We start from the raw sequence: 26,397 nt of genomic DNA, 5'->3' as shown, positions 1-26,397 counted from the left end.
GGATTTATCCAGGAATCAATATGTTAAATGTTCACCTTATAGTTAAAATGCTGTTTCATTTGCAGAAAGCTCAGTTCAGCTGGGATCCAGAGACAGTAGGACTTATACATGGCTCATTTTTCTGGGGTTACATTGTGACACAAATTCCAGGAGGGTTTATCTCAAACAAACTAGCTGCTAACAGGTAAGATAAAATAATGGGGCATATAAATATTTTTTCATGATCACTGTTACATCATTTAACATAATATTTTATTGTGATAAATGTATTTCAGGGATATTATGGGTAGTAATCAATATGTGGTATTTATGTCTATCATGGAGTGGTGCTACTCCCTCTGTAGCTAACAATGGAGCTAGCTTCCCAGTCTAAGCTCGATTTCCGACTCCGTTCTAACAGGTTACTACATTGTGCTCATCACAATAGTACCTGAGTGCATTCCAGTAGCAAATTAGGTGACGTGACTAACATCTATCACAAGTTGGTTGTTCTCTTATCCTCTCCCCAGGGGACAGAAATATGTGCAATGGAGTGTCTTGTTTTGGTAGGGTTTTTTGATGGGGTGAGGAGTGGGTTTGCAGGTGTTTAATATACATATTGTTTTGTATTTGGGTTAGAGTAGGCAGGTCAAAGAAAGGCACTCCTAATATAACCCAAACCACTTCGTCTATCTGAAATTTTTACATGTTTCATGTCATCCCAGAAAATGTTTTCTGAAAAGTTTTGGGCAAATCACACAAGGGGATTTACACATGTCCCTGTCATTTGCTTATTTACACATGTCCCTGTCATTTGCTTTTCAAAGATTTTTCTAATGCTTTTTTGGCTCATCTTCTCTCTGAAATAGATTCGCAAAGAAACTTCAGCTTTTTCTCTTCAAGGGTCCCTACTGTACAGAGATGCTTTTCATAGGTTTTGAAGAGGAGCATGTTGGAATTGTGGAGCTATTTAAAGATGCTATCCTGAAAGTGCATGTACACACAAAAATACAGCTAGACCTTCTCTTAAATACCTGTATTATGGGCTGAGCTAGTAGTAACATCTATGGCTAAGGCTGCCTAGCACTTTGCATTAAAGCCTCTGTTTTCAGTTTCTTGTAACTTCACCAGACTTTACACATTTGTGCAGCCATTTTCCAAGCTTGCTGATTTTAAAAAAATTCAAGTTAAAAAACCCCACTCAATTGTTTTCAGAACAAACTTTAACAAAACTAGCTATTTTTCATTAAGTAAATAGTATCTTCAAACATTTGTTTGAAGAGTTTCCAGGATTTGGAGCATGAACATAGGTGATGGATAAATAAGGTTGTCTCAAAATGTCTGGTGGTTTTCAAGATGGCACTATCTCTAATATTGTTAACCAGGTTTTCTAAAATATATATATGTGGTGGTGGGGGGGGAGAGATCACAGAAATTATAGATGGAAAATAGCTGTTTGGTCATCAAGCCTATTCCTTCTCAGTGTAAGGTAGATGTTTACTTACTAGTGCTTTGCACCATCTAGATACAAATGTCTCCACAAATTGAAAAGAGTTTGTTTATTTGTATGGTAAGAAAAGAAGGGAACAGTACAACTGGCTTCATTGTGCTGTCCTGCTTGAAATCAAAGTCCCTTGCCCTCTGCATTTTGCCAATAGCTATAAAAAGTTACATATGGCAAAAGTCCACTGCATGGCAGTTCATCAAAGCATAGAGTCCCTCCCATGCACAGCTGCTTCTATAATGACTCTGGGACTTTTAACTTTCCCCACGGAATGGTCCATGGCTCCAACCCCTCTCCTCAGATCTTCCAAAATGTACTCTGGGCTTAGTTTGCATCATTCCTCTTACAAAATTAGCATCCTCTACTCTTGATTCCTCCACCAGACAAAATTGTCTGATCTCAGTGTTTCTCTTATCCATCCAGTCTGCAAATCAGCTGGCCTGACTGTAGAGGTATCCCCAGTCTTCTGATCTCTCTGAGCTGCCCACAGAATGGACCAACTCAAACTTCCACAAACGTACCAATATTTTACGGAGTAAAGCTGAAGAAATTTTTTTTAAGGTCTGACAAATAGCACTCTTGGTGGGAAGATGAATCTGTGAGACCTTACAGCTGATTTAAAATACACATATCCATTTCTACAATCCAAATACACTGCAAATTACGTACAATCTAATGGAAAATGTGAACTCAATCCAGAGCATCCTTTCCATAGTGAAATTTATAGTGTATCAAATTGTCCGTATTTTAAATAACATAAAGTTATTGCTTGTAATATCAAAAAACAACAACAAAAAACACCATCAAAAACACTTCTGTGACATTTTGGTAGGGGTTTCCATGTACTTGTATTGAAAAAGTACAGAATATGTCCATATCAGCTGGTATATGTATTCTCAAAAAGAAAAGGAGTACTAGCGGCACCTTAGAGACTAACCAACTAACACGGCTGCTACTCTGAAATCTGTCTATATGTATTCTGTGGCTCATGAATCTAATTTATGGTCTCAATATGCCTATTTGATCTAATAACCAAACTCTACCAATTCAGCAGAGAAATTGGTGCTGGGATGGGAACCTTAAATGGGTGTATCACTTACCGTACATCACAGGCAAGAATTCAGTTAGGTTTTATACAGGAAGTGGCAAGCTACTGCTATAGTTCCTAGCATTAATTATACTACTTGGTTATCGTGTTCACTTTGCATCAGAGCCTCCAAATCCTGTTTCTAAGTTGCAGAATAGATTCTCAGAGAAACCGATACAGACGCAACAATTTTCTCTAGCTTTTACTGACTTTTTAAAAAAGTACATTGTACTTTGCTCTTTGGTCAAATTAATTTTTGGTTGTTTCCTCTATTTTCTTGTAAACAACAAAATCATAGGTAATTGTGACCTAACTGCATTTATTATATCCATCCATAGGCACATATCATGCTATTGATGCACACAATGTAATACTTCTGTGGCCACATGATTTTCATAGTTGTCATCTATGCAGTATATTGTGGCCTCAAGGACTTGACCATGATAAGTATGTTTAGAACTCAGGATGTCTTAAGACAGACTAGGTCCTTGAAAAATTCCCTAAAAGGGAAATTTCTATTTGCAGTAATAGTATTAAGGTTTATATCTAGAGATAGTCCAAACTTCCTTGTGTTTACTCATGTTTTCTCCAGATTCAGTCCCGGTGGGTTCACCACCCATCCCAAGTTTCTCTTTTAGAAGAGGAAGGATGGCCTTGTTGTTAAGGACCTGGATAGTAAGTAGGAGATCTGGGCTCAATTCCTGACTCTGCTACCGACTCTCTTTGCAAACTTGGGGTGGTTGTTTGATCTCCCTGTGCCCCTTCTATAAATGGTGATAGTATTTATTTCTTTCCCCCTACCCTTTGTTGGTCCTGTCCGCTTACACTCTAAGCTCTGTGGGACAAGGACTATCTCACCACATGTTTGTACTGGGCGTAGCACCACCGTAGAACCTCAAACTCAGCTGAACTCTCTAAGCCCTACTATAATACAAATAATTTATAATAATAATTTCAATTCTCAGCACAAAGCTCAGCTGAAAACTCACTGGGTAACCTGGTTTTGTACTGGAAGTGATTCAAAACCACTCAAACCCACAAATTTCCCTTCGTTATGGTGTGAAATCATAAATTACCCAACATTTCCACAGATCCACATTGACTTGAAAAGTTCCCATCAACCATTTAATGACAGTGCCCCTTAATTTACTGCTCACCATTACAAAATATGTCTGACTACTGTAAGCACCATTTTAACTTGTTATTTCCTAATAAAGAGACACTGAACCTGAGGCGCATCCTGATATCGGCTTTCAGGAATAGAACACCATTGGTCAGCAGAGTCTATCATTTAAGAGCTCTGTTCTGATTTCACAATGGCAGCTTGCCAGGGACCCAAATGGGGAGGCGAAAAGAATACATGAATGAATTAGAAACACTGGTCTATTTTTAGCCAAGGAAGAGACCAGCTTATCTTAGATTCAAGGTACTACACTGCTGGCAAGATGATGGCTGTTTTTGCAAACATGCCTCACCCTCATAAAGAGTAGCAAAACACTAGCTAATTCTAGCTCAGCCACTCTTATTTATATCTTTGGCATACAAAGAAACTATATGGAATGAAATAATACAGAATGTGAATTCAGTTATTAGAACTGTGCAAGTGGAAAATAAATCCTACTCTTTCCCTGTAGATAATTCTTTCCCTCACTTTTTTACCTACATTCTATGTAATGCACTGTAATTCCCTGAAGTGTGAGGGCTCCTACGGCACTACAATAAAGAATGCATTTCCCTTGATGGCAAGGCGTGGCCAGTGTAGCCAACCTCCTCACCTCCTTTAGTGATAATGGATGTAGCACAAATAAATATTCACTCAGCTTTGAAAATGGCCCCTTAAATGTTCCTGGGTGACCATTTGCTTCCACCGCCATTTTGGCATTCTGATTCTTAGAAGACTTTTCATATTGACTCTGTTCATTTTATTGTTACTGTCCTCTCCCAGCCCCTCTATCTGTTGTGTCCCTCAGCTGAATCCTGCTTGTCACTGAAGCGGTCAAAGGCTGAGACTGTCTTCTTTGCTGATGTATGTACAATACTTAGCACCCAAAGGAACCTTGGGTTCGTAGGCACTACTGTGATTGTGGAGAATCAGGGAGTGATGTGTTTTAATTTTATGAATATCAGGTGCACTGCAATTTATCTGTTATCATGCCAGACTACAAGGAGCTAAATCAAGGCAGTCTGTTTGGAGACAAACAGGAAACAAAACAATGGCAAAGATGAGGTACAGTCCAGGTAATAGCAAAGGTCCTTGAGGAAACAATGGGGAAGTTATTAATTGGGCAATACACCCTGCATGGTTACAGCTAGGCAGGCAAGGTTTATTTGCCCAGACATGAACCCAGGACTAGTGGGGATGCTAAAACCTTAATGATGCTGGTCTGGCAAAGAAGGTGGGGAGGGAGTTGAGCGCCCAGGGACAGCAATTGACAGAGACGCTGAGAGAGAGAGAGAAATGGCAGCAAGCGGGCTGTCTTTCTTGGATAGAGACGGGGGATAACTGGGCTGAGGGGAACTTACAAAAGCTGGCAGGGAAACAATACAGTGTAGGTAAGACCCCAGTCAGATAAGCCTTTGTTTGTTTGTTTGATCCCTTTGCTTTGTGTGCTCTGTACATGTGGGTGAATAAATAAAGCTTTGTTTTGAAGAAAGCTTTGTTTTGAGCCACTTTAATCAGCTATTGTCACAGGACGAAAAAGGCTGACAGGTGCTAAACACAGTTGGGCCTGTCAGAGTAACATGGTTGGAAAATGGGGGAGGAGGGGATGCAGCCCAGAGATCAAGTCTGAGAGTGGTAGAACTTGTGGTTCTACCCAGAGATGGGTGAAGGCATGCTGGGTATAAATCTAGCTTTGGCATGCGGGGGAAGGACTAGAGGACCTCTTGAGGTCCCTTCCAGACCCACATTTCTGTGATTCTAAGGTAGCAGCCCTGGGGGGCTGCTTTAATGTCTGCCAACTGGCTATGGTCCCTGTGCACCGGGGCCAAATATGTGCATGAGTGGACCGTGTCACAGGGACCTGATACTTCAACTTTGCACTAGGTGAGAGCAGACTAGGATAATTCTCAGTGAGCTGGATCTGGCTGATTTGAGACTTAGGCAGTGCAAAGGGCACAGAACCCAGCCAAGAATCTGACTCATTAAACTTAAAAAGGTGGCCTGAAAATGTCCTGTTACTACTGCAGACATCTTATCAGGGATCACTACTGTGATATGATCATTAAGCTGGTTCTTGGTGATATCAAGTTTAATAATTTCCAGAGACATTGGATTAGTGAACCTAGGAGATGCATAGCATATGTAATGCAATCCACAGAACTGATTTGTTGTCTAGAAATGAAATTCATAGATTTTGTCGACAAGGTATGAAAATTTGAGAAATACGGTACGTTTTAGTTATTCTTATATTAATAATCCTAACTAAATAAAGATTCCCATTTTTTGTCAGGCACCTTCTTTCCACCTTATTATTCCCACTGTCTATTTTTTCTCTTTTCTTTCCTGTGGCACTGTGGGGTCCAGTTTTTCAATGAATTCTTTAAGAGGGCATCCAAGTGCCATATATGAGGACTCAGACAGGCAAGTAGGTGCTTCAGCTATGCCATGGACCTAGAGATTGGCAAGCAGTGCTCAATTTGTGCCAGGGCTCAGCCCTGGCACCTCTGTGCTTGCCACATCATTTATGAAAGTAAAAAAAAAAAAAAATTGCTTGAGGCTTGGCACCTAATTGCTTGAACCATGGCTCTTCTTTCATTATAAATTAAGCATTGCTGGCAAGCATCCAGTTTATGCCAGGTAGAAAATGATCGTCATATGATTCAGTTTCAGACACTTTTCCTGTCACTTCTATTGTTACTGTTATTTACTATTTTTATGGTGCAGTAAGTGTTGAACTGCTCTCTATTTACACTCAGAAAACCCCAGACTGAAAGGATTCACAGTCAGACTTGGGTGTACTAGGTAAACCTGCACTGGAAAGTTGGGTGGTCCTGTCCTTCAACTCCAACTATGTTGGGCACCCAAGAATGTTGCCTATATCTGTAGTCATGCCACAGACCTTTCTGCTACTCTTTTCTTTGTGTCTGAAATTGAATATATAGGTTGGGTGACTGCAGCCAATATAAATAATTTTCAGAACTCCTCTAGCCCTATGTGAATTCAGATTCTTGATTAATTTGAACATAGCCGTGCCCTGCCTTATTAAGAATTCAAGAGTACGGATTCATAATTTTTTTGTAGGGTGCACCATATATTATTAAAGATGCTGCCTTTTAGACACGTCCCCTCCCAGTCACTATCACATAAAATCCTCATGGCAATTGCTGACATGGAAAAGTAATACTAGGAAAGTAGTATCTTTTAAACTGTTTTCTAATGCAGATTAGCTGCTGGAAACTAGCAGAACCAGCAACATGGCTCAGGAAAGCACTTGAGCCAGTGCTTCACATTAAGCATGTGCTTAGATTCCCTTGAATTCAATAGGATTTAAGCATGGGCTTAAGCACTTTCCTAAACAGGGATGCTTTCCTGAATCAGTACTCATGGAACCAATCAGTTCACCATGAACCTCCAGCAAGTGCTCTAAGGACCCCGGTTTGAGAAGAAGAAAAATACCAGTAGGCTTTTCTGTACCAATTTTTGAGTTTATGCAAAACTCTTGTTTTAGGTAGAAGACTCATCCCAGGGATAGATTCAGCTCCGGTGTTTGTAGCTGCAACTCTGTTGACTTCATATTCAGGATTGACCTTGGCTCATTGTGCAAGTCCTTTGCAGGTGAAATGGCACAGAGTATGGGCCAATGTCTTTTCTGCCCAGTGAACAATAATTATATCCACTTTTATGCTGTTTCTTTCCACAGGGTATTTGGAGCAGCTATTTTCCTAACATCTACACTGAATATGTTCATCCCGTCTGCTGCAAGAGTACATTATGGCTGTGTTATGTTTGTAAGAATTTTGCAAGGTCTCGTAGAGGTAGGAGCACTCAGCATTTTGGCCTGATTAAATTTTGGGGGGTTCCGTTTTATAGTGTCAGAAAAAGATTCACTCAAGTTTTCTAAATCTTATTTTCTAAATAATCTTATTTTCCTTATTGTTCCTTATAATTTCCTTATTGTTCATTTTTAGCAAGTGATGTTAGTTTGTTTTACTCCTGCCAAGTATTATTACTCGGGAAAAGCCCCATCTTTATAACATTTTTTATGCTTTTTAAGTTGATTAAATTTTAATTATACCCATTTACATATTTCAATTAGTCTAAACTATAAAGTGAAAAGACCAGGATTATGGAATGGAAAGTAGATCTACCACATTTTAATACTGTCATTCACTGCATGCACTATATATGTAAACATTTCCACCACAGCACTTTACCACTTAAATTCTAGTTCAAAGCCATTCACAATCTTCATAAGCAATCAACAAACTTCTTCATAGTTCTCCTCAACCCCTCCCGTACCTCTTAATATTGAAGAGCAATTATACCAGTTGAAAATAACAGCAACTGTATACAGTAAAAGCAAAATCATGTGATGTGTGTATGACATATTTGCTAGGGCGTGACCTATCCAGCATGCCATGGGATGTGGAGCAAATGGGCTCCCCCGCTGGAGAGAAGCAGGTTGGCAACCATGTCTTTCTGTGGTAAGTTTAGTGATTTCTAGATTTTCTGACCCTGTGTTTCTAATGTATTGGTGTTTCCATTTAGAAATGCTTTATTGTATTTATTCCTATTGGTTTGCAAGTGAAATATGGAGGGGGAGGATAGTGATGGAGAGGAGAGAGGACCAAGATGAGGTAGAACTGGTGGGTCGGTGGGTGGGGAGAGAATGCTGCAGAGACGCTGGGACAGAGAGGTGAAGAGAAGAGTGAAAGCAATGAAGGTAAAAGTGGACAGAGGGGGGAAAAACAAGGAGGAAAAATCACAGAAAAAAATAGCCTGCTAGCAAATGCAGGCATTGAGGGACTAGGGGTCTGTAATATCAAATACAGGATGAAAAGAGGGAGACTAGGAAAAGGCAAAAGTGCAAAAAAGGGAGACTTTTTTTTTAAAGAATGTACAGGAATTTCGCTTTATACATGTTTTGAATCTACAATTTAATGGATGGGAAAATCCTGACAAACTCCCTCAGACCCCCAGCCACTTTGGATACTGTGGAACACACCCCATTTTATATTTGAAAAGTGAACTGGTATGAATGAAAAATTAGGAAGCCACAATATTTCTGAGTAGCTGCCAGATTTCTCTGATTAAGCGTCAAAGAGCCACAGGATTGGTGCTATGGCTCCAGCTTTGGAACAGTCTCTGGGAAGATCCCTTCAATATGCTAGGCCCCCCTTGGAGTCTCACTTTTCCTCTAGGGTAAGCCACACCACTTCACTGCCTCCTTAGATTGGACCTCTGGGCCTTCAGCTCTGCTGTTTCACACTGTGAGCTCTATTTGATGAGTGCCAATGAGACCGACCCCTGAGGGAGACTTGTACAATCTTAAGGAGCAATGCACCTGTGCAAGCATCTGCAGTGACACTCAGCCAGCATTGTCAAACTGTAGGGTCTATCAGTCGTCTGGAACACAGCATAGGAAGTCCTTGGTTAGCACAGGGAAATGAAGGTTAAAGTGCAGTCCATGCTGGGTAGCCAGAGCCCAGCCAAGCTGCAGTGAACCCTGTTGTTCAAGTTCTGTCACCCCGTCCATCTGATCTCCTTTGTCAGACTCCCAGGTGTGTGCTCCCAACTGTTTCCCCCAGCCAACACCTACCTTTTATCTTTCCCCCCGCCCACACACACACAGTCCTTTGTTCCCAAGCTGGGAATGGGAGGCAAGGGACGTCCATATCTCTCTGCATCATTGGCTGCTTGGTGTCCATGTTCAGGCGAGTGCATTTGCCACTTTCTTCTCAAGAACTCCATTGATATGGGACCTAAGGGCCCAGATAGCTAGGCACCATTCGCACCTGTGTCTTAGCCTGCCCTGAGAGCACACAGTCTCTTTGCATCCACTCTGTAACAATGCTGCATGTAGGGGAAACTGAGGCACACATGGGCTTCATAAAAATGTTAAAAAATTCCACACTTTGTCACATCAAATCCTTGCATTCATCTTAGTTAATCCTGCAGGAGTAACTTGGGACGTAGACTAAATATGAAACTCCAGCCTGAGTAATCACCAGTGAAAAGTATTTGCAAATGAGTTATTCCAAGAAACTAGTAGAGTGAGGTGTTCTCTGCATGTCTGACAATAGTTTGTACTTAGGTCAAAAGTGTTCATTAACAAAGTATGAACTAATGTCAAACAAACAGTGAAGACCTGAGTCTGCTCCTTCCTCAGAATAATTCATTAGCAGTACTTCTTACCTATGGCAGAGTTAATCCAGGAAAACCTCAGAGCCAACTGGCAGCAGCCCACCGTACAATAACTCATATCAGGCCAGACACCCATTCCCCCCAACACATTGTTGTCATAATATGTATCTAAAAGGTGCCATGTAAGGCATCATACGTAAGGTTACGATTTTGTCACGGAGATTGCGGAAGTCATGGAAGCCATGACTTCCAAAGACCTCCGTGACTTCAGCCCACGGTGGCTGGGAGCTGCAGGGTCCCGCCGCAACCCACACCTGGTGGGGTCCCCCTACAGCACCTGGTGGGGTCCTCCCAGAGCTCCCAGCTGCCGCAGGTGCTGGGGTGACTCTGGAGTTCCTGGCCACTCTGGGCAGCAGGGGGCTCCAAGCCACTGTGGTGGGGACACTGCAGCTCCTGGCTGCGAGCGGCAGGGGGACCCCCGGAGCTCCAAGCGGCGGGGGTCTCTGAGCCACCACCAGGGGACCCCGCAGTTCCTGGCCGTCCCCCACAGCTCCCCAGCGGCACCCCATTTTGTCATGGATATTTTTAGTAAAAGTCAGGGATAGGTCACGGGCTTCAGTGAATTTTTCTTTATTGCCCCTGACCTGTCCGTGACTTTTACTAAAAATATCTGTGACAAAATCTTAGCCTCAATCATACGTAAACTGGTGACACACTGGTCCCGAATATCATCCGTGATGTGTGTACAGGTTGTATAGGAAGAATGTGTGTGTGTGTGCTGGAAATATGTTCTTAAAATGTGTTTGGGAGGCAGAGCAAAAACTCAGCTTGCCCTAGACAAAAGAATGTGGACTTACCTGCCTGAGCAGCTTGGTTACAAGCAGAGGACCATGAAGGTACATTTACATACAGGGTAAACAAAGCTGTCAAGCAGCAACTTAGAGAGCACACTGGGGGACAGAGTCTGCACCCCAGGAATCCTTCCTGGCTCTTGAGGCAGAGACCAAGGACTTTGGGTAATACAATGGGAGCAAACAGGCTTTTTAGTGATATTTGGGAGCAGCACCTTTCGATTCTCTCAGTGCTGGGTTCCCTAGCCTGGAGTTGCTGATAACTTGATGTGAGTAACAAAACTGCTTAGGCAAAGATTGTAACTAGCGAGGATTAAGTTTTTTGGTCACTAGAAATCATGTTTTGTTTGTAACCATACCTGTCTCTTTTGTTCCTGCTTAGTGTCACTTTAATCTCTGGTCTTTGTTACTAACCTTATTCTTGTTTTATTACAAAACCATCTTAGTGCTGAGTATTACAGTGAAGTGCAAGACTTCAGCTAATCTACCAAGCAGCATGTGCGCTCTGTGTCTTTGGAGGCAGCGACCCTAATAATTTCTGTGAGGGTCCAGTAAGAGGGACTGGACACAGGAGACATCCCTGGGGAACGAGGTTTTGCTGATTGTTACCTGCAAGGCAAGATTTAGACTGGCAGAGACTTGAAGACTTTGCTGGTGAGGCAGACAGGCTGGTCTGTCAGGGAGCTGACCCACAGCTTAGCAGCAGCAAAGCTCTCACTCTCGCTAAGGCAGTGGGGTAACCCAGTGGTTCACAGTTCTAGGTATTCTGACTAGAACAGGTCAGATACCCACTTGCCAATGCTAAACTAGAGTTTCATCACCAGTCTACATGAATTCTCAGTGGAAATTCCTTGTTCAAACACTTAAATGCTCATGTCCTTTTCCACATCACACACCTCTTTTGGTCTGGAACTCAGACTTGTTAACCTGTTGCCATGTTGAAAATTGACTCTTTATTTTAACCATTTCTTCATACTATTGGTATAGTCCAGTAGTTCTCAAATTTTTTGCAACCTGAGGACCCCCATTTTGATTTACAATTTTTCAGGGACCCTCAAGTCCTCCGCTCATCCCTTGCCCTGCCCCCTTCCCTGAGGCCCTGCCCCTCCTCTGCCCCTTCTCCGAGGCCCCTCCCTTGCTCACTCCATTCCCCCTCCCTCCGTCACTTTGTCTCCCCCACACTCACTCACTTTCACCAGGCTGGGGCAGGGAGTTTGGGTGCAGGAGGGGTGAAGGGTGCGGGCTCGGAGAGGGAGTTTGGGTGTGGGCTCTGGGTTCTGAGAGGGAGTTTGGGTGCGGTGTGCGGACTTTAGGTACGAGAGGGGTGTGGCTCTGAGCTCTGGGAGGGTATTTGAGTTTGGGAGGGGGTGAGGGGTGCAGGCTCTGGGACGGAGGGAGTTTGGGTGCACAGAGTTGGCACTCAGGGTGGGGGCAGTGCGCAGAGACCCCCTGCCCTCTTCCCCCACCCCCAAGGTCGGCAGGGCTGCTTCCGGGAGTGGGTCAGGGTCAGGGGAGGTAGGAAGCCTGCCTTAGTCCCACTGCGCTGCCGGACTTTTAGCATGCAGGAAGTGCTGGGAGGGAAAAGGAGGGAGAGGAGTTGATCATAAGGGCCCGCGGACCCCAGTTTGGGAAACGCGCCTACAGTCAACATATTGTTGAACATACTGATGGCAGGTCTAGATGAGCAATCCACTGTTGCTAGCATTGGTGGAGTTTCACGGGTGCAAGCATAACAATGGGAGAATGTATTTAAGTTCTCCGTGTAAAATTGTGGCTGCTCACTGCTTCTGAATATCAGGCTTTTAACTTCTCCGTAGCGCAATTCATCCATATGCATAATACAGATAATACAGCTTACCTACCTCAACATATGCTGCCGCATGATAAAGGTACCACCTGGACTTTGTGATGCTGGTCTTAAGAGCACACTGTAGTTGCTGGGTGGTGGAACCAGGGGTGCCGGCTTGAAGTGGTTTCCATCATATACAGGGTTTACAGTTTGGTACACAAATTATTCCAGCCCCCCCTGTGTAGTTGTTCTAATTCCTATAGGAAACAAGTTGGAGGAATTAGGTAACATAGCTGACATGTTTTCTCAATCCTTTTGATCTTCAGGTTCCTACGCTGGGGCAGTGGTTGCCATGCCCTTGGCAGGGATATTGGTACAGTACATAGGGTGGCCATCAGTCTTTTATATTTATGGTGAGTTGTTTAATGTAAAATGGCGCACAGTTGGGTCAGCATTGTTAGACAGTGTAGTACAAATCTGATTTAAAAGTAGTACCGATCAAAATTGTTCAGTCTTATTGTCAGCTTTCTGTGAAGTGTTACAAGATACTATGATAAAATGCTTTTAAACTGTAATGATTTCAACATATAGTGCAGGGCTACATACTGGCGAGCCCTTGTGAAAGCCCACTTAACCACCCAAAGATGCCCCAGGCATGCTGATACATCCCTGAAGTTGCATCTTCTTTGTGCTTAAACGCTTACCCATTCACAAAAAAGTAGGGGCTCCAAAAGCCACGCACAGTAGGGAAGCTCACCCCTGCATGTTTGTTTGTCTGTTTCAGAGGCAGGATAGTTTACACTGATCCTTTGCACAGAGTGTGCTGCAAGGTTTGCCAATCAGGATCTGCTTTACATAGCCCATACCAATTTTTTTTTTGGATTAATCACAATTCCCCCGGCCCCCCACGCACATCCCATGTAGATATGTGCTTCTGCCTTCCCCCACCTCCCCAGGCACATAAGTGCAGTGTGCTGAATAGGTGCTCAGATACCCCTGTGATGGGCAGAGTATAAATACACAGCTATAACTTTTCCATGTGAATTTGTGCAGATTTCCTGCCGGAGTTTGATTTGATTTTGTCCTCAGATAAATAATTGAAACATTAGGCATTACAGATACTTTACCATTACACAATGGCATTTGAAACCAATCTGTTTTCTTTCCACCTCTACAGGAATGTTTGGAATTGTTTGGTACATGTTCTGGCTGCTTCATGCCTATGAGAGCCCTGCTGCACACCCAACAATAACCAGTGAAGAAAGGACATACATAGAAACAAGTATAGGAGAAGGGGCCAGCCTCGTTAGTGTAAGTGCAAATGTAAGTATAATTTAATGGTCATAGACAGAAAATACCTGGGTTTTGGTGGTCATTGTCATTTATGGCAAACAAACATATTGAAACTTTGCATTACATCAGTGTGTGGATAGGGATACAGTGTAGAACTTTAGCATACATAAGGGAAGCTTTTATTTTCTTAAAGGCTACAGAATCCAGCCCATGCATAAAAATATACAAATCTAATCAATATACACAATTCAATGTCCTTTCAGCTCAAGGGTTCTACTCCTGTCTAAACTTAAGGGGACAGATTCTGATCTCGCTTACGAGTAATCCAACTGAGTTCAGAAAAAATGAAGTCAATTTTGCTCCCTAGCTCAGATGCTGTCCGTGGAAGGTCTGAATGCACAGTCGGGGTTCTCTGACTCTCTTGATCTTAAGACAGCCTACGTTTTTTGTTTTTGTCCTCCCCTTCCACTCCCCAGACCTTTCCTTAGCTCTGTTACCAGTAACAGACTGGAAACCTGATTCCAAAATATATTTTCCAATCAAATTTGTCTTCCTCCATTTATGTAACTTGGTTTTGCTATTGTTTGTAAAAACAAAAGCTGTTTCTTGATAACCTATTCCTTCCTGGCTTCCATTCTTCAACATTCTGTAACAAAATAACCCAAATTGTCTTTGGATTATTGATGATTTGGCTAACAATCGTGGTGGTTGGATAATGTGTCAGATTCTACCCTTGGATGCACACTTGATGCATTCATTGAAATCAATCAGACCTTGGCTGGAGACACACATGTACATCCAAGGTACCATTGCACCCTTAATATTAATTGGATCAACATAAATACATCCATGTGGAGTTCATACCATGCTGTGTACATAATAGATCCATCTTAAAGAGAAGAAAAAAAAATATATCCATGTTATCATCATTACAAATTGTTTCTTTTAGGAATTCTATTGTAAATAAGCGTGGTTCTGAAGTAATTTCCTTCCTGCTGTACGGATTACTGAAGCATAAATGGAAACTCAAAGTGAGAATAGTGAATTGCATAAATTCCATTTGATCCCAAGGACTTTACTTCAAGTCCCAATTTAGACTAAAACTGATATCTGCCTGTCACTTAATTACTGCATATTTACAATATTGAATTTTCAGATTGAATCACACCAGAAGACATTGAGGAACATATCAAGGCTTTCCCGCAATTTACTTTATAATTCTTCTTACCCACTGTACCACTGCTGCTCTACACCAGTGGTTTTCAAACTTTTTTTTTCTGGTGACCCAGTTGAAGAAAATTGTTGATGCCCATGACCCAGCTGAGCTGGGGATGAGGGATTGTGGTGTGAGAGGGGCTCAGGGCTGGTGCAGAGGGTTGCGGTGCGGAGGTGAGGGCTGAGCTTGTAATGAGAGGTTCAGGGTGTGGACTGGGGCTCTGGGCTGGGGCAGGGGGTTGGGGTATGGGAAGGGGTCAGGGCTCAGGGTGCAGGCTCTGGGGTGGGGCCGGGGATGAGGGGGTTGGGGTGCAGGAGGCGGCTCTGGGGTGGGGAGGGATCAGGGCTGGAAGGGGGTTGGGGTGCATGAGAGGGTCAGGACTCTGGGCTGGAGGTGCAGGCTCTGGTGTGGGGCCAGGAATGAGGGGTTTGGGGTGCAGGGAGGGGCTCTGGGTTTGGGGGGGCTCAGGGCTGGGGCAGGGGATTTGGGAGCAGGGTTGGGGCATGGGCTTAACTTGGGTGTCTGCCGGTCAGCGGCGCAGGGGGGGTGTGCTAAGGCAGGCTTTCTGTCTGTCCTGGCACCGTTAACTGCGCTGGGCCGCGGAAGCGGCCAGCAGCAGGTCCTGCTCCGAGGCGGAGGTATGCATGTGGCTCTCAACCGCAGGCACTCCCCCCAAGCTCCCATTGGCCGGGAACTGGCCGGAAACAGTGCAGAGCTGGTGCTTGGGCTGGGGGCAGCACGTGGAGCCCTGTGGCACCCCCACCTAGGAGCGGGACCTGCTGCTGGCCGCTTCCAGGGCACACAGTGCGGTGTCAGAAAAGGTAGGGGCTAGCCTGCCATAGCTGGGCAGCACTGCCAATGGGACTTTTAATGGCCCGGTTGGTGGTGCTGACCAGAGCCAGCGTGACCCAGTGCCTTACATTCTGCGACCCAGTAGTGGGTCGCGACCCACAGTTTGAAAACCACTGCTCTACGCAGTCTCTCAAAAGTCCTAACCCTTCAAAGAAAGAAGCTCTATCTTGCTCCCAGCCACAAACCCTCAAAGAGTTGATTCTCCACTTGCTTAGACCAGTATAAATCAGGAGAAACTGTTCTGAAATCAGTGAAGTTGCACTGGGGGATACAACCAATATGAAAGGAAAATCTGTCTTTGCCTTGCTTTTACCTGTACAAAACATCTTCAGTTTGTCTGTTCTAGAAATTTAGTACCCCTTGGAAGAAGTTTTTCACTTCAATGCCGGTGTATGCAATTATCGTGGCAAACTTTTGTAGAAGCTGGACCTTCTATTTGCTGCTTATAAGTCAGCCTGCTTACTTTGAAGAGGTCTTTGGCTTTGCAATAAGTAAGGTACGTTTCTTAATTCCAGCTCTTTCACTTTGGACCTGGTCCTGCAAGGTGCTGAGAGGCCTCAACTCCCTCCAAAGCCAGTTACAGCTGATAATATCAATGTTTATCTTTAAGCTTCTTTTTCTTATTTTTATCTATTTAAATTTTCACAGTTGTGGGAAATTATGAGGGGAGAGGGTTAGACAATAAATGAATGACAGCAGATATTGAGATTGAAAAAGGTAAAGCTTTTATAACCATTAAAACACAAATTGTCAACATCACATGTCAAAATATACAAAGTAAATATCCTTAAATCAAACCCTAATAAGTTCTCAAGTAGCATTTTTCTTTCTTTGCCAAGCCATAAATGTCAATTATTATAGATGGAATTATTTTTGTTGGTTGCTGTGTATATGGTGGAAACAACGTTTACTGACATTTACCAATAAAAATCTAATCCTTCTAAGCTTATTTATAACAAGTGCTGGGGTAAGTGGAATTTTAACTTTCTTCTAATTAACTCCTTGGCAAGAGGAACTATAAGAACCAGAAAAATGTATGAAAATACTAGGGTGAGATTCCCAACCATTCTCTGGCTCCTCTAAGCTGACAGAGAGGGACAGAGTGGCATAAAAGGGCCCTAAAAGCCCCATTTCAGGCTGAGGGAGAGTTCCCCTGGTGCAGAAGCTATGGAGAGAGCCAGAGAGCTGCCACCCAAGGACCCTGTCACAAGCCCTGGTGTAGGGGGACCCCCAAAGGGGCAGGATAGGGGCAGTAGATTTCTGGCAGTGCTGTGGCCTACTGGCCGGCCAAAGGAGGCTGCCATGACTCAGGCCTCCGGGGCTGTCTAAATTATGCCAAGGCCTCTCCAGCTCCTAGAACAGCACAAAACTGGGATGACACAAAGGTGGCTTAAAGATACCATAACCCCCTTCTCCTTGGGCTGAAAATTCTGTAAAAGGTGCAGCCCGAATCCTCTGCCTTAGTATCTGTTTAAACAAATAAATACCAGAAGGAAAAAATATTGCTGAACAAAAGATAAAAATAGAACAAGAGAAGACATTGTCTTACATATACTTTATTTAATTTCAGGTTGGCCTTTTGTCTGCAGTTCCACATATGGTCATGACAATTATTGTTCCCATTGGTGGGCAATTAGCTGACTTTTTACGAAGCAGAAAGATTTTAACCACTACCACTGTAAGAAAAATCATGAATTGTGGAGGTACTGTTGGATTTTACAGATCAAACATATAGTCATGTGTTGCAATTTCTGCACAAATCACAACTTCTCTTTCCATGGGTTTCCTATTTTTCCCTCTCAAAGCCCAGAGAGTGACTGCCAACTTCCACATTGCAGCCCCTTTCTGCTGCAAACTTCCTGGCTTTATATCTTAGCTATGCTCTCCCCATCCTGCCAGAGTTATCCGCAGGGGGCTGTGTCTTCCTCCCACCGTGTCTACCCCATGGCACGTTTGGTCGCTCTCCCTGGTAACTGGGCCTGGATGGGGAGCGGGATGGAACCACTTCTCTCACTGGCTGAAGCTGGCTGCTCTGGGTCACTGCTCTGTCCAGTGCAGCAACTGGCTGAGAGAGAGCCTGGCTGGGGAGGCAGCAGTGGCCCACCCCATCTGCTCCCTGCCCAGACCTGGCTACTGGGGACAAGCCAGAAATATGCTGGGATTGAGGGCAGTGGTGATTCTGGCAGGGGCCAAACAAATCGAGGGGGAGGCACAATGGAAAAGAACAGAGTCCCTCTCTCACTTCGGGTACGGTCAAGGCAACAAAAATGGGTAACAATTTAACAGTAAAGTATTACAGGGTAACTCGGAGGCGTTGACACTGACGCACAGGCTGGGTTGCCCACTGGGGTGAGTCAATGGGTGGAGGTGGTACTTCCTCCCCCAGGCCCACCACCCAGGGCTGAAACCCGAACTCATGGGCATCTCTTAAAGTCACAGAATCTGTGACAAAATTGAAATGAATTACAGGAGAGAAATATTTCTCTCTTTTTTCCAAGTTTGTTTACTTGAGGTATTTGACAGTACCTTGCATATAATAATGTTCACTGTTTCCCCTGTATAGTCAGTCAGTGTGTCAGTTTCCCTGGTTTTTTGTCTGGGTCTCTCACACAGCAACAGGGAAAAGAAGAACTATTAAAATAAATAAACATAAAAACAGTAAAATCTTATAAAGAAAAGGAGTACTTGTGGCACCTTAGAGACTAACCAATTTATCTGAGCATAAGCTTTCGTGAGCTACAGCTCACTTCATTGGAGGCATAAAGTGGAAAATGCAGTGAGGATGTTTTATACACACAGACCATGAAAAAACATGATACAGTTCTGTGGTGACCTAGAATCCTATTTTCGACGTCTCCGACTCAAGGAATATTTCCAACACTCCTCTGAACAACATACTAACATACAAATCCACAGAGACCTCCCTACCAACACTACCAAAAGAGGGATTCTAGGTGGACTCCTCCTGAAGGCCGAGACAGCAGACTGGACTTCTACATAGAGTGCTTCCGCCAACGTGCACGGGCTGAAATTGTGGAAAAGCAGCATCACTTGCCCCACAACCTCAGCCATGCAGAACACAATGCCATCCACAGCCTCAGAAACAACTCTGACATCATAATCAAAAAGGCTGACAAAGGAGGTGCTGTTGTCATCATGAATAGGTCGGAATATGAACAAGAGGCTGCTCGGCAGCTCTCCAACACCACTTTCTACAAGCCATTACCCTCTGATCCCACTGAGATCAAAAGAAACTACAGAATTTGCTCAAGAAACTCCCTGAAAAAGCACAAGATCAAATCCGCACAGACACACCCCTGGAACCCCGACCTGGGATATTCTATCTACTACCCAAGATCCATAAACCTGGAAATCCTGGGTGCCCCATCATCTCAGGCATTGGCACCCTGACGGCAGGATTGTCTGGCTATGTAGACTCCCTCCTCAGGCCCTACGCTACCAGTACTCCAGCTATCTTCGAGACACCACTGACTTCCTAAGGAAACTACAATCCATCGGTGATCTTCCTGAAAATACCATCTTGGCCACTACGGATGTAGAAGCCCTCTACACCAACATTCCACACAAAAATGGACTACAAGCCGTCAGGAACACTATCCCCGATAATGTCACGGCAAACCTGGTGGCTGGACTTTGTCCTCATCCATAACTATTTCACATTTGGGGACAATGTATACCTTCAAAACAGTGGCACTGCTATGGGTACCCGCATGGCCCCACAGTATGCCAACATTTTTATGGCTGACTTAGAACAACGCTTCCTCAGCTCTCGTCCCCTAATACCTCTACTCTACTTGCGCTATATTTACTGACATCTTCATCATCTGGACCCATGGAAAAGAAGCCCTTGAGGAATTCCACCATGATTTCAACAATTTCCATCCCACCATCAACCTCAGCCTGGACCAGTCCACACAAGAGATCCACTTCCTGGACACTACGGTGCTAATAAGCGATGGTCACATAAACACCACCCTATACCGGAAACCTACTGACCGCTATTCCTACCTACGTGCCTCCAGCTTTCACCCAGACCACACCACACGGTCCATTGTCTACAGCCAAACTCTACGATACAACCGCATTTGCTCCAACCCCTCAGACAGAGACAAACACCTACAAGATCTCTATCAAGCATTCTTACAACTACAATACCCACCTGCTGAAGTGAAGAAACAGATTGACAGAGCCAGAAGAGTACCCAGAAGTCACCTACTACAGGACAGGCCTAATAAGGAAAGTAACAGAACGCTACTAGCTGTCACCTTCAGCCCCCAACTAAAACCTCTCCAATGCATTATCAAGGATCTACAACCTATCCTGAAGGACGACTCATCACTCTCTCAAATCTTGGGAGACAGGCCAGTCCTTGCCTACAGACAGCCCCCCAACCTGAAGCAAATACTCACCAGCAACTACATACCACACAACAGAACCACTAACCCAGGAACCTATCCTTGCAACAAAGCCCGTTGCCAACTGTGCCCACATATCTATTCAGGGGACACCATCACGGGGCCTAATAACATCAGCCACACTATCAGAGGCTCGTTCACCTGCACATCTACCAATGTGATATATGCCATCATGTGCAAGCAATGCCCCTCTGCCATGTACATTGGTCAAACTGGACAGTCTCTACGTAAAAGAATAAATGGGCACAAATCAGATGTCAAGAATTATAACATTCATAAACCAGTCGGAGAACACTTCAATCTCTCTGGTCACGTGATTACAGACATGAAAGTTGCGATATTACAACAGAAAAACTTCAAAACCAGACTCCAGCGAGAGACTGCTGAATTGGAATTCATTTGCAAATTGGATACAATTAACTTAGGCTTGAATAGAGACTGGGAGTGGTTAAGTCATTATGCAAGGTAACCTATTTCCCCTTGTTTTTTCCTACCACCACCCCCCCACTGTTCCTCAGACTTTCTTGTTAAACCCCGGATTTGTGCTGGAAATGACCCACCTTGATTATCATACACATTGTAAGGAGAGTGATCACTTTAGATAAGCTCTTACCAGCAGGAGAGTGGGGTGGGGGGAGAGAAAACCTTTTGAAGTGATAAACACCCATTTTTTCATGGTCTGTGTGTATAAAACATCCTCACTGCATTTTCCACTTTATGCATCCGATGAAGTGAGCTGTAGCTCACGAAAGCTTATGCTCAGATAAATTGGTTAGTCTTTAAGGTGCCACAAGTACTCCTTTTCTTTTTGCGAATACAGACTAACACGGCTGCTACTCTGAAACCTAAAATCTTATCGTGAACCCACAAAAAATTGGCAACTGATTGCATTAACTCATATTTTAAAACTCACTAGATTGATTTGTCCTTATTGGTGTCTTTTTAACCAGTATATTTTATAGAACTTAATTTAGTCCCGTGTTTCTTTTGCAGGTTTTGGTATGGAAGCAACTTTGCTTTTGGTCGTTGGTTACTCTCATACAAGAGGTGTGGCTATCTCCTTCTTGGTGCTGGCAGTAGGATTTAGTGGATTTGCTATTTCAGGTAAAGCTTCATCTTATTAATCATCATATTAGCTACTTACATGGCTGCTTATGGGAAAGCCCTGTTTCCTGCTCCAACAATGATTATTGGAGTACCTGCATTATATGGAGTTTGTGAGAATCTGAGTCTTTATCACTCTAGGTTTACAATACCTCCATGCTCTTCAGATTGCAACACACATTTACCTCAGAATATTGGGCTGTTATCATTCAAAACATTAAACCTAATAGGATACAGGGCTAACTATTCTGAAACTCAAATGTAAGATGAGAAGGTTTGAAATGTGGTTTAAACAGTCAGTATAATTCTCAGACTGTAATCATGCTGGTTCTGTCTGTTTGCTCCTCTGACAGCCCCCTTCAGTCCTTCTATAACTCTGATATTTGCACAAAGTGTATGAATTACTTCTCCACTGCCTGTAGCCTAGTTGTCAGCTGGCTTTTCCCCTGACTGCTGCACCTGCTGGGTCATCACGCTGCGTGTCCTATAACTGTCTCTGCCCCTGGACAGGTAGTTCCTTTCAACTCCATGGGCTTATCCAGCACATGCTGGGCTCTGCAGCTCCTTGGACACCATTGTTTTCCAGATGGTGACTTCTGTTCATCAGGAATTCCTGGTAATGAGCATGGAAGGCTGACCACAGAGAGATCCTGATAAAGAGGAAACTTGTGTTCCACTGCAGAAATATCAGGATTTTTCTGATCGGAGAGGAGTTTTTATTTCTAATTTCCATTTTACCAATACTCAGCCTTTCTAGTGCTTTCAGTTCCCTGGAACTCTTGAGAAAATACCGTTTGGAATGTACATGGCTTTTCCTTGCAGTTATCCGCAGCTGATACGCACAGCTTTTGTTACCTACAGTATTACACTGCTTGACAATCACTTAAATTGCTTTTTATCTTGGGGTTTCTTTTCTAATAAAATATTTATCCACTAGAAATCTACAGGAACTGTAATTAAACTTTCCACTATATATTCTGGCTGTCTGGTATTTTGGCAAATTGTCACTAAAACTACAGGGGAAAAAGTTTCTGAAAATGCTCCCTAAATTAAAGCATGAAACTCAGTTGAAGAATTAGAGACTCAAACTTATGAGTTGTTAATCCTTTAATGAAAAATTCAATGTTGGGTGCATCACTTCAGATGCTAGGTGACTGCAGGCACTGAAGCCTTAAAGGATCAAGTAGTCAAAATAAGCAATATCTCCTGTACTCTGTTATGCCCCAAAAGTGGAGCTGCAGGGGTTAAAAGAAGGGGGAAGCAGGATAAAGGGGTGCAGCTTCCCCTTTCTTTGCTAAAAGCAGAGGGATTGCTCCCCATTCTCCCTAGTCAATGCAGTGTGGATTCTCCCTCCTTTGGCAATCTCCTTTAACCACTGTTAAGCAAATCGTATTAGCCCCGGGGCGTGAAACTGACTGTGCAGTTGATTGTTGCTGCTGCTGTTACAGGATTTAATGTCAACCATTTGGATATTGCACCCCGGTATGCCAGCATTCTGATGGGGATCTCCAATGGTGTGGGGACGCTGTCAGGAATGGTGTGCCCACTCATTGTTGGTGCGATGACTAAACACAAGGTAATGTTTCCTTACCTGTTTCTAGAATGAGGATTGAATTACATGCAAGATTAAGATCATTTCAAAGGTTATTGGATCTCTAATTTTTTTCAGCAGTGTGTGTGGTTTTTTTCCCCTTTACCAAAATAGTAGGTGCTGTATCCTCAGCTGGTATCAATGGAAGGGGGATACCAGTTTACACCTGCTAAGCATCTTGCCCTGAAATTTCACTAGGGTACTGTCTTAGGGTGGTATCATGCTCTCCTGCAGAAAAACCCGCAAGAGTTACTTGGAAAACTGAAGTGTAATACTGCTGAGGTTCCTAAGCAATCATCGCTCTGAAATGGGGTTTGCCTCCTCGCATTTAGTAAGGGCCATGGCCTTCTAACTTCATGAGTGTCCTACGACCTGAAATCCCATTAGTATTTTATTAGCTATCATTATGGAGGAAAAAGAAATATTCTTTACAATTATTTTCTTCAAATGTTTTATTTATAAAATTAGGAATCAGACAATCAATGTACAATGTGTGCTAACTCCTGGTCTAATCCAGCGGTTAATATTTCCATTTACTGCAAACCTAATGAATCCTATATCATTCTTTCAGACCCGGGAAGAGTGGCAAAATGTCTTTCTGATAGCAGCTCTTGTGCACTACAGTGGAGTGATATTCTATGCTATCTTCGCTTCTGGTGAGAAGCAAGAATGGGCTGACCCTGAAAGCCACAGCGAAGAGAAATGTGGCATAATCGATCAAGATGAACTGGCTGAAGAAACGGAACTGAGCAGTGATACTTTTGTTAGTCCAAAGAAAACATACGGCGCTACCAGTCAAAACAATGATGTGCGGAAAAAGGCATGGAGAAAGCAAAAGGGAGTAATGCAGGACATAGAGGAACAGACTTCCTACCATTATGAAAATGGAAATTTTCAAGATAGGTCATAATATCTGAAAATGTGTGATTTGTGTGGCAAGTGTCCCAGGCCCTCCTGCCCAACCGTCTCCTAGTCAGACAGTATCCATATGTACTTGCTTATTCATTCATGGAAAATCCTGCCAAATGGCTAGATGTAAGCTGGAGTAATTCTCTCCTTGTAGCACAGAAAAAGAGCTAATAGAAATATAACTGGCAAACCTACGTTTGGCTTTCAATCAGATCTGTGTGGGATGGACTGAGGGCTCCCTACACAGCCCTACTGAATTTAGCATTGGTGTAGCAGGTCTGTCTGCTTGGCTCTGATTGTGGGAGCAGGGCCCTTCAAGTAAGGAAAAGGCCATAATGGGTTGTGGGATTCATAGTAATTTAATGACATTCCCCCTACCCCAATGTGTGTTTACTAGGAAGCCCATAGACATAGAAGTTTGGCCATTGTTGCCTACGTAGGACAGGGGTTCTCAAACTGGGGGTCATGACCTCTCAGGGTGTTGCAAGGTTATGACATGGGGGTCATGAGCTGTCAGCCTCCCCACCCAAACCCCACTTTGCCTCCAGCATTTATAATAGTGTTAAATATAAAAAAATATGGTGTTAATTTATAAGGGGGGGGTTGCACTCAGAGGCTTGCCGTGTGAAAGGGGGGTCACCAGTACAAAAGTTTGGTCAAGTTTTAGGTTCCTGCTGAGCGATGAGAGTGAAGGAAATTTAAAATTATTAAATTAAAATATAGTCAAATATGGTCACCCAACAGCAGTAGGGGAATGTGTAACCAAGATTGCTGAAACTATTATTCCAACAATGCTTTCGTTCAAGGAGAGAGACTTTTTTTCTTTATACATGATGCACCCAGGTTGGATCAAGCAATATAATGGCTACTGTAGAGATTATTTCCCTCAACCTCCCCCACCCCTGATTTTGTGTTGGCATGAAAAAATACTTTTGAAACAAAAATCATCTTCCTATTCATCATAATCCCATAAAGATAAGATTTTCACTCAGTTCCTTATTGTAAAGCGCTTTAAATATATTTTTCTAGAATAAAATGTGGGTAAAATTATAGGCCTCAGCCTAGCAGCCCTTGTTTCCGTGAATGAGATCACTTATGTGAGTAAAGTCTATAGTTTTGGGCCTATAGCTCTTTCCTTTTACATACTGCTGCCGTGTCTCCATTGCTGTGAGTGAGGTATGGTACGTTTTTTTGGGAAAAAGGGTTTCTCTTTAAAGAAATGACCCGATTCTCAGATATTCTAATTTTACTCTCTCTCTGCCATCAGTACATGTTCGATATCATAAAATGGCTTTAGATTTTTTTCCACCATCTTTGGAAGCTACCAAGATTACACTGGAGCGGCCTATATCATCTGAAACCTTTAGCTGCGCTCAAAAGCTCGTTGTGGCAATAATAATATTTTCTTAATGAAGAATTTCAGTCAACTGTTTGTTTTACATTCGGATAAATGTCTCAGTAAAATCAAGTAAAATGACCCTGTTTACTTTGTGATGTTTTATGTCACATCTCAATCTTGTCATGTGGGGTTATAATGCATCTTTTATAGCCAATGTAAAGTGCATGATAAGATTAGAAATTTAAAACATGTTATAGGCACTAATCTGGCTGTATTACTGTAGTGTAATTGAGTGCATAGGTGGGACTATCCTTAGAGTACCCGTTCGCTGAAGGCGGAAGGTATGAATTTCAGCTAAAGTAGACAAACCCATGCTAAACATAACAGTGTAGTGGCAGAAGCAGGACAGGATAGCTGCCCAAGTGCATACCTAGGGTCTCAGACTGGCTAGCCCACCCCGCCACTCGTGCTGCTGCAGCTGCACTTCTATTTCTAGTGTGCTAGCTAGATCAGAGCTAGTGCAGGTGTGTCTCAGGAGGGTGACCAGGTATCCTGATTTTATAGGGATGGTGCCAATATTCAGGGCTTTGTCTTTTATAGGCAGTTATTGCCCTTCACCCTCTGTCCTGATTTTTCACACTTGCTATCCGGTCAGCCTACATCTCTGGAAATTACACCTTCTAGCTCCACTGTAGATACACCCTGAGACATATTCACTTGAATCCACAGATGACTTATCTTCCACACACATAATTAAACAAGAGAGACAAGGAAGTCAGCCAATCCTCTTTCCCTGACTAATCGCTTTCCTATACAGCAAAATCCAGTCTAGAATATATAGATAAAACCAAATAGAATGGGCCAAATTCTCTGCTGATGTAAATAAATGCAGAGAATTTGAGCCAGTATCTTTACCACTACATCAAAAATATAGTTGTCCTTTTACACAACACGGTCTATTAAAAAGCAATGGTCATCTATTAATTTTGTAATAATTTGATTATCCAAATCATACAAACCCCTTTTCCTATATATTTAAAAATGCCACAAGTAAGTCCTGTTCTATTAGAACAGAAGAAAACCCAACACACTTTTTGCTCTTTTAGAAACCTTTAAGCTAAATTCTAAAAGGGTTCGTTGG

At 43.2% G+C, this 26,397-nt stretch overlaps 1 protein-coding gene across 1 annotated transcript in view; it reads left to right on the top strand.

Annotated features, from left to right (window-relative positions):
- Positions 1–25,364, top strand: part of SLC17A8 (solute carrier family 17 member 8) — a 43,485-nt gene extending 18,121 nt beyond the window's left edge. The window contains exons 3-12 of the mRNA XM_007067698.4: positions 66–184; positions 7,433–7,547; positions 8,129–8,216; positions 12,843–12,929; positions 13,694–13,833; positions 16,224–16,373; positions 17,448–17,580; positions 21,307–21,417; positions 22,866–22,993; positions 23,580–25,364. Of these exons, the coding sequence (XP_007067760.1) occupies positions 66–184; positions 7,433–7,547; positions 8,129–8,216; positions 12,843–12,929; positions 13,694–13,833; positions 16,224–16,373; positions 17,448–17,580; positions 21,307–21,417; positions 22,866–22,993; positions 23,580–23,918 (1,410 nt within the window). The 3' untranslated portion in view covers positions 23,919–25,364. The remainder of the gene's footprint in view (positions 1–65; positions 185–7,432; positions 7,548–8,128; positions 8,217–12,842; positions 12,930–13,693; positions 13,834–16,223; positions 16,374–17,447; positions 17,581–21,306; positions 21,418–22,865; positions 22,994–23,579) is intronic.
- The last annotated feature ends 1,033 nt before the right edge of the window (positions 25,365–26,397 follow it).

The sequence above is a fragment of the Chelonia mydas genome, chromosome 1 (genome assembly GCF_015237465.2).
Source record: "Chelonia mydas isolate rCheMyd1 chromosome 1, rCheMyd1.pri.v2, whole genome shotgun sequence".
NCBI lineage: Eukaryota > Metazoa > Chordata > Testudines > Cheloniidae > Chelonia > Chelonia mydas.
Note: the sequence above shows the minus strand (reverse complement) of the source record. Positions and strands in the feature narration are given on the sequence as shown.